The sequence below is a fragment of the Sinocyclocheilus anshuiensis genome, unplaced genomic scaffold, assembly GCF_001515605.1.
Source record: "Sinocyclocheilus anshuiensis isolate Anshui unplaced genomic scaffold, SAMN03320099.WGS_v1.1 scaffold1181, whole genome shotgun sequence".
In the NCBI taxonomy this organism is placed as follows: Eukaryota; Metazoa; Chordata; class Actinopteri; order Cypriniformes; family Cyprinidae; genus Sinocyclocheilus; species Sinocyclocheilus anshuiensis.
The window spans coordinates 52,796-62,163 of record NW_015548241.1 but is presented as its reverse complement, the minus strand read 5'-3'; the positions used below and the strand labels follow the sequence as shown (position 1 = coordinate 62,163).

General features: G+C 36.5%; 1 protein-coding gene and 1 pseudogene across 1 annotated transcript; both read left to right on the top strand.

Moving 5' to 3' along the window:
• On the top strand, window positions 1-5,536 carry LOC107655023 (NACHT, LRR and PYD domains-containing protein 3-like). The gene is made up of 4 exons (XM_016442415.1): window positions 1-72; window positions 4,419-4,590; window positions 4,700-4,777; window positions 5,089-5,536. The coding sequence occupies exons 2-4, from the start codon at window positions 4,439-4,441 to the stop codon at window positions 5,534-5,536; spliced, it is 678 nt and encodes a 225-aa protein (XP_016297901.1). The 5' UTR covers window positions 1-72; window positions 4,419-4,438.
• Window positions 5,537-6,731: 1,195 nt separating this feature from the next.
• Window positions 6,732-9,368, top strand: part of LOC107655022 (NACHT, LRR and PYD domains-containing protein 12-like) — a 12,099-nt pseudogene continuing 9,462 nt past the window's right edge.

The following is a 9,368-nucleotide window of genomic DNA, read 5'->3' as shown; positions in this document are numbered from 1 at the left end:
GCACTGACTTCACTTCCGCTGAACAAACCGAAAGTGTAAGAATCTCAAGCTTAAGAAACTGAAATCCTCATGGTAAGTTCATGACCTTCTTATAATGTTACTGGAGTTTTTGCAGGTTATCATTTTATACTTAATCTCTCTTTGTCTTTGATCATAGTGTAAATGTTATTTACATAGTGAGAAATTCATAGCTTTGGCTTGTATTTATTTACCAGTGTGGACAGTCAAAAATTTAAATCAGATTCCAATTAAATATGCACAAAAATTGGATTTGGACTGACAGTCTGAACAAGGTTTAAGCATCTGTTTGGTAGCCCTTAAAGCTGATGGTGCTTCTAATCAAGTGATAAAAATAAGTTGCAAATGTACAAAATACACATTTTATTGGTGCAAAGATGAATCACTTTATGTTTGACTACCAAATTATATGCAATATCTAATTATTATGTTTAACTCACACTCGAAAGGTTTCCGTGACATCTCGCGAGATCTCAGCAAAAAGTCTCACGATTCATTTTTGGAATATGATGCATGATGGGATACGCTTAATATGGGATGAGCTTTGCCTGAACTGCTTCCAGAACCCTCTTTTTTTCTTTGATGAATAAGAAAACGCTGCCACCACTTTCTTACACACACCAATTGCTCTTTCAACTCTTTTGTCCTTTCCTGCTGGAAAGAAAGAAAAGGAAAAACAACAGTGCAAGTATACGTAACTATATATGGTATAAATGGTAATAATATATATGGTAACAATAAATGCTGTACATCTGAATTATTTACGTAAAAAAAAAAAAAAGTACCACAACCAAACTTGTGACTGCATGTCTATGTACATTTTAATGCACTTAAATGAAACTATTGAGCGCTATATAAAACATTTTTCTATTGCCATCGATAAAGGTATACTGTCAATAAACGGTTTAATCGCCCAGGCCTACTTAAAAATCAGTTGTTGTTGTTTTAGAATGTATATTTTAAATGTTTATATTTTGTCTAATTTTAACCCTTATTTTGCACACATTGGGCCTCATTCATGAAACTTGCGTAAGTATATGAGTAAATTCTCACAAACGCTTCGTAAATGTCCGATTTGATAGTTAAACATGTGTATGTTAATGAATTCCAATCATTTGTAAATAGGGCGCTCGTGCACGCTCATTCACAATTAGCATAATCCCCGCCTATGAATTACAGCTACGCAAATTGCGTGTCCAGGAATGCAGTGGAATATTCTGGTCTACTTTCTCAGGTTTGGCGCCAGTATATTGCATAAATGCAAAAAAGACTAATAGGCCATTTGCCTAACAATAAATATTCAATACGTGTGTCCACCAAAGCGTTTTTATCCAGCTGAAAAAAATGTCAGGTGCTCTTCTAAAAACGACCAGCTGGTGGCGCTGGAGGACGCTTTGGTGGCACACCGTTTTTCCAGCTGAGGCGCTTTAGTTGCTATGATTTGGAATATCCACAGCAGCAACGTATTACTAGTATCTCATTTTGAAGAATATTACTGAATCTAAAATAGCAGTAACCAGTAATAGTGGCTTCTCCATTGTTGTGTAGACAGTCGTTGTACAAGTAGGATGGTTGGTCGCTATTTGTCCCACCCGTCCTCTATTTACAGTTGGGTAAATAGTGACCGTGACGATCGCTGCGTCAACTCGGCTGCAAAAAAAGAAGAGGAAAATTGAAAAAAGAGGGCAATGGCAAATGACCATGTAATTATTATAGCAGTGCATTAAAATACAGTGTCATATGCCAAAAATAACAGAACATTTTACGCAACAATTAACAAATGGTAGGGAGCAGGTATACATTTTTTTCGTACCAACTTTTCATAATTCGAAAGTTTATGTCAGCACGGCTTTATGAACGATTTACACAAAAATTTGTTCTGCTCGTGTTTCATGAATGAGGCCCATTGTATTGTATAGCGTACATACTGTATATATATTCACTATATGTGTTTCACAGCATTCAATTTGCACAGTTTTTGGAGGACAACATTGGGCAGGATGTGGAATTAAAAAAAATAAATACAGAAAATAAAACTTGTATCGAGTTAAATGATTACAAAGAAAAATTATTGATGCATATATATATATATTTTTTTTTAATCATGAGTTGCAGCCCGCGTTATGTTATTTAGAGATTATACAGATTTAAAAGATCATATGAGCAGTAAAACCATTCCATCTGTAGTGAATGTCATAAGAAGGTTACATCCAAAACTGGAAGTGCTTCCAATCTTTTCCAACATTTACAATAGCACTGTAAACGGCAGTACGAAACTTTGTATTGCTGTTGCAGCTAAAAATTCACACCCAAAAAGTATTCATCCCTGAAACAAAGTGCTTTGCAAGCTTCATTTACCCATTGTGTGCCTTAAAAGCAGATGTTTGCAACTGGTCTAAATAATGACTTCAGTGAAGACAAGAACTTTACAGTGCGTGCATAATTATTAGGCACATTGATATTCTGAAAAAAAATTTCCAAGCACATTTTACCAATACCAAACCACATCAATCGTAGTAACTACTATTAATTTTGTGTTTAATCATATATAAGTGATATAGAATTGTCCATGAAGGCTGGAAGTGAAAAACTCCTTATATTCAGGTGTGCAGAATTATTAAGCAGGTTTTCTTTTACAGATAAAATGTAATGAAATGAGCCAAAAAAGAGTTTTAACTCAGACTGAAAGTCAAAAATTATAAAATTCCTGTGAGAAGGATGCAATACTAATGCAATACTAGAATTTGCAAAGTTAAGGCATGACCTTTGGACAGCGAAATGCTCACTGGGTCAGCGAGGTCAGAAAAAACAGATTAAGAATTACGGTGAAGATTTAGGTGTAAAAGCATCAGGAACCATTTAGTCTCCAGTGCAACCATTTTCCAAAACTGCAACCTAACTAGAGTCTCCAGAAGTGCAATGTGTCAGATTTTTAGAGACTTTGCTTGGGTAAAAAAATCCTAAAAAATGACCTTCACTTAATAAGAATCACATGCTGAAGTGTTATGAAATACATGAAGACTGATTTTTTTTTATAGGCTTTATAGACAGATACATTGAGAGTGACTCTTGAAGGACCAGCATCACATCCTCTTGTACCACTCTTTCAAGAATTTATCTTCCAGAATCTGGCAGAAAGATTTGGGAGATCATTTTTAATCCATCTCTGCAAGACAGACTTTTCAGGATAGGAGATGGACTAAAAATTAGCTCCTAAAACCTACTGCCAGATTCTGGAAGATAAATTCTTGAAAGAGTGGTACAAGTCCATCTTAGCAAGAATCGACTAAAAATTAACTCAAAAACTTACTGCCAGATTGAAGATAAATTCTTCAAACAGTGGTACAAGAGGATGTGGTGCTAGTCCTTCAAGAGTCACTCTCAACTATATCATATAAAAAGCAGTCTTCATGAATTTCACAACACTTCAACATGTTATTCTTAACTAAGTGAGGATAATTTTTTAGAATTTTTGACCCAAGCAATGTCTCTGAGAACCTGACACCTTGTAGTTTTGGAGACTCCAGGTAGGTTGCAGTTCTGGAAAATGGTGGCGCTGGAGACTAAATGGTTCCTGATGGTTTCACACCTTATTCTTCACATTAATTATTTATTCTGTTGCAGTTAACGTGTTTTTTCTTCTCCACCTGTTTTATTCTGATCGTGCTGAACCAATGAAATTTCGCTGTCCAGTGGCCATGTCTAAACTTTGCAAATTCTAGTATTGCATCCTTATGGGTATTTAATAATTTTTGACTTTCAGTCGCAAATTCTAGTACTGCATAAGTATTGCATCCTTCTCATGGGCATTTAATACAATTTGACTTTCAGTCTGAGTTAAATCTCTTTTTTGGCTCATTCTATCTGTAAAAGAAAACCTGCCTAATAATTCTGCACACCTGAATATAAGGAGTTTTTCACTTCCAGCCTTATAATTTTAAATTAATATAAATTAATATATCACTTATAAATGATTAAATACACAATTAATGTCGTCGCCGTTAGCCTTGTGGGCAGCACGTCGACACGTAGCGCCATTGCGCTTCGGGTGTCCTGTGTTCGAGTCCCGGCTCGTGGACCTTTCCCGATCCCATCCCCCCTCTCTCCCACTTCGCTTCCTGTCTCACTACTATCATATCAATAAAAGGCAAAAATGACAAAAAAATAAATCTTTAAAAAAAGAAAAACACAATTAATAGTAGTTATTAAGATTGATGTGGTTTGGAATTGGTAAAATGTGCTTGGAAAAAAAAATATGATCAGAATATCAATGTGCCTAATAATTATGCACGCACTGTATATTGAAGAAAATACAACTCAACTGTCATCTTCAGACAAACTGAAAAAGAGTGTGTGTCATTGTATTTCAAAATGCAGAACAGAAATCTTTGTGAGGACAGAGACGAACACTGCCTCTAAAATGAGTCTTTTTGAAAAGAAAGAGGAGGAGAATGTTGTTCATCAGAAACAAAGACCAACATCTCCAGAGCCCAGCGGTGTGTCTGTGAAGAGTGATCGCTCCATAACAAAACCCCCTCAGTTTAGTGATGGAATAGGGACCTTTAACCCTAGGTGAGAAAATAACCAGTACTGGAAACAAGAGACAGAATTATAACTTATTTATATAATTTGTCATTGATAAAGCGAAATAATGTGAATTATTGTGTTTTTGCATTACCAGACCAAAGGAAGATCAGACAGCTTCAAGTTCAGTATCCAGCTATGATCTCAGTGTTGAAGCAATGACCTCTGATCCTATGTGAGTACAAACATGAATGTTCATTAATGTATATATATATTCATTAAAAGTATCTTTGTGAATCATGTTTTCTGTAGTTCAGAGCATTTCATTCTCACGAGTTAGTAAGAAGAGATTTGAGGTCTCATTTGTGGAGAAAAATTTTATAAACAAGTTTTACAGTTTAAACAAACTTGGAGAGACTTTTTTTTTTTTACAAAATATCATTTGAAGAATAAAGCTTGTTCTAGGTTAATCTAGGATGATGTGATATTAAAGTTTATAATCATTTATTCTTTATGTTGTTTTTCTTGTTTCTGCTGTGTGGATAGAGATGATCAGACTGGAGTCCTGCAGCAGGATTCCTACCAACCAGTAGACGATGATCTACACAGAATCAAAGATCAACACAAAAACGGCATGAAGAAAAAGTATGAGAGTTTATTTGAAGGAATCAAAATGCGAGAGAATCAAATCCTCCTGAACAGGATCTACACACAGCTTTACATTATAGAGGGAGAGAGTGAAGGAGTGAATGAAGAACATGAGGTTTTACAGATGGAGAAAACACCCAGAACACAACGCTCACAAGACACTCCAATCTACTGCAATGACATCTTTAAACCATTATCTGAACCAGAACGTGTGAAAAATGACAAAATAAAGATAGTTCTTACTAAAGGCATCGCTGGAATTGGAAAAACGGTCTCTGTGAAGAAGTTCTTTCTGGACTGGGCCGAGGGAAAAGCCAATCAAGTTCAGAAGTCCCTCAAACTCTGACTGAAATGTACATCCACTTCTTGCTCACTCAGATAAACATGGGAAATCAAAAATACAAAGAGAGAGATCCAGAGAAAGTCCTGCAGTCCAACAGAGAAGTGATCGTTAAACTTGCTGAACTGGCTTTCAAACAGCTGATGAAAGGCAATGTGATGTTCTATGAGAAGGACCTGATTGAGAGCGGCCTAGACGTCACTGACGCCTCGGTGTATTCTGGGATTTGCACTGAGATCTTTAAGGAGGAATCTGGTGACTGTGTCAAAGGAATAAGATCTGAACTCAAAAATGGCTATTTTAGGATCACAGAGGGCTGAAAACAATGCAGATTAATTCACCTAAACGCAATGAAGTGGAGTTGTCCAGATGTGTTCAGATTTTTTTATTCCATCATATACAGTGAAAGAGTGAGAAAAGCTGCGTTATAGCTTCAGCTGTGAGGTTTCTCTAAATAATGCAGATATATGTACAGCTTGCTAATGAGAGCTCTAAAACAGCTGTTTATTGTGAGAACTGGTGAGAATTACACACTTGGGATTGCTCAAGGATTGGATGAGTATGGAAGCCTGTTTCTGCCACAGAATAAAATGGTTTAAAAGATAATTGCGATTTATAATCTCACAATTGCGAGTTTACATCTTACGAATTGCGAGATGTAAACTAGCAATTGTGAGATAAAAAGTCACAATTATTTTTTATTGTGTCTGAAACAAGGTTCCATACATGAGAGTACGTTTGCAAACAGCGGCAAGTTTGGTACCGAAAGGCTGTAAGGAAACCGTGTGCGGAAAGCCCTTATATGGAGATGTTTTGGGTGTATTTTATGCTAATGACTAACCTCGTGCACGCGGCCATTCATTAGAGTACTCCAAATTCACGAACGTCAGAACGATGTTAAGAACGAATTTATATACGTACGAAATTGTTGTGAATTTTTCATGAGAAGTTCTTCTGTGTGTACAAATTCACTAATAATTGCGTGGATTATTTCGCATGAGACCCAATGTCTTAAGGCGTGATAACAATAAGTGGAATAATTCACAAAAAATATGTGTATCATTTTTCTAATAATTAATCAGTAAGTCATCAATCATTACATATGTACTTACATAGATTTTCGAGAATTTTATAATGATTTTAAAGGGGTCATATGATGCGATTTCAATTTTTCCTTTAGAGGATCAGTGACGAGCAACAAGTCGGCAGAATCATTTCACATATTAAAAAAGCAAAAAGCCTCCACATCATGTGCCACATACCCGTCTTCTGCTGGATCTCAGCCACTGTGCTACAGCAGCTCTTAAAAGAAGATCTCAGTTCAGAAGTCCCTCAAACTCTGACTGAAATGTACATCCACTTCTTGCTCACTCAGATAAACATGGGAAATCAAAAATACAAAGAGAGAGATCCAGAGAAAGTCCTGCAGTCCAACAGAGAAGTGATCGTTAAACTTGCTGAACTGGCTTTCAAACAGCTGATGAAAGGCAATGTGATGTTCTATGAGAAGGACCTGATTGAGAGCGGCCTAGACGTCACTGACGCCTCGGTGTATTCTGGGATTTGCACTGAGATCTTTAAGGAGGAATCTGTGATTCATCAGAGGAAAGTCTACAGCTTCATCCATCTGAGCTTTCAGGAGTTTCTAGCTGCTTTCTACGTGTTTTACTCCCATGTGATGAAGAACATGGAGCCATTGCAGTTGTTTCTTGATAAGTATAAGGGATCTCTTTATGAGCTACTAACATCAGCAGTTGATCAAGCTCTTCTTAGTAAAAATGGACACCTGGATCTTTTTCTGCGGTTCCTGTTCGGTATTTCACTAGAGTCTAATCAGAGACTCATGAAAGGTTTACTGACACACACAGAGAACAGCTTAGAAACCATCAGAAAAACCACGCTACACATTAAAGACAGAATCAATGTACATTACGATTTCTCGGCTGACGGATCCATCAATTTGTTCCTCTGTCTGCTCGAAGTGAATGATCAGACTCTGTCCAGAGAGATTCAGGAGTTTGTGAAATCAGACAAACACTCAGAGGTGAAACTCTCTTCTGGTTATTGCTCAGCAATAGCCTACATGCTTCAGATGTCAGAGGAGGTGCTGGAAGAGTTTAACCCTATGGAATACAACACATTAGATGAAGGTAGATGGAGACTGATACCAGCTGTGATGAACTGCAGAAAAGCTCTGTAAGTGTTCAGGAGAACAGATTTGTCTGCACAAAGAACTTTGTGTCACAGGATATTAACTGTCATCAATTAAACACTGTTTAATTTTACAGTACAGAAAACATGATTTTAACCAACTCTCTCTTGTCATTGTCTGTTATAGACTTGCTGGATGTGGTCTCTCTGATCAGCACTGTGAAATTTTGTCTTCAGCCCTACAATCATTAAACTCCCATCTGATAAAGTTGGACCTGTGTAATAATGAGCTGCAAGATGCAGGAGTGAAGCTGCTTTCTGCTGGACTGAAGAGTGCACACTGTCAACTGAACATACTGAGGTTTGACTTTTACATTCACTCATTCACTACGTTCAAATGCGTGTATGAATAGGTGTTTTCTCAGGTGTCTTTGATTAGTCTTATAGCTAAACTCTGCAGGGAAGTGGCCTTTCAGGGCTGAATTTGAGTGTCGCCAAACCTTTCAGAATGTGCACCTCTTCTTTATGTTTGATTGTTGTATTTGAATGATTTGTCACTGTATGACATCTGACTCCTTCATTAAATAGTTAAATATTCAAATCACATTTTCTTTGTATTGCACTTTTCACAATACACTTTGTTTCAAAGCAGCTTTCAAAAAGATGCATGTTTCAAACGTTACAATAAAGAAGAGGTGACTGTGTCAAGGGAATAAGATCTGAACTCAAAAATGGCTATTTTAGGATCACAGAGGGCTGAAAACAATGCAGATTAATTCACCTAAACGCAATGAAGTGGAGTTGTCCAGATGTGTTCAGATTTTTTTATTCCATCATATACAGTGAAAGAGTGAGAAAAGCTGCGTTATAGCTTCAGCTGTGAGGTTTCTCTAAATAATGCAGATATATGTACAGCTTGTGTGAAAGTTTGTCTTCAGCTCTACAATCATCAAAGTCCCATCTGAGAGAGCTGGACCTGAGTAACAATGACCTGCAGGATTCAGGAGTGAAGCTGCTCTCAGATGGACTGAAGAGTCCAAACTGTCAGCTGGAGACACTGGGGTTTGACTTTTACATTCAACCATTCACTATGCTTAAATATGCAGTTTTAAAGGTGTTTCAGTGATCAGATTTTAAAATATGTATTCTCTAACAACTGTGTCCCACTGGCTAAATAACAGTGTAATTTTTTTTAAAGAAACAAAAGCTTCCCAACTAATTCCTTATCTGTTGAATGTTTCTATATTTTTATTGTAAAACATGACAAAAATACTGATTAAGAGTTTTGTATTGAATGACAGTTTGAAAATACAAGACAGGAACTGATCTTAACTTACCAACTTAACACAATACAGTGTATACCATTAAGTGAACAAATTACAAAGACACGCATAAGAAAAAATGTTATCTAAAGTATAGCAGCCTACTGAGATATTTACAAACATAGATACAGAGGAAACCACTGAAACAACAAGAGGAAAGCACTGAAAGGGACTACAGGTGGAAACAATGACAAAGAAATAGTCAAATAAACAAACTCAAAACTACAAAAAAAATAAAATAAAAATAAATACTCAACATTACTCCAGCATAAATACAGGAGGTACCTAGTGTTTATAATAGACACTTTATCCTACTGGTGGTTACGTACAGTGGGTACGGAACTATTTCAGACCCCCTTCAATTT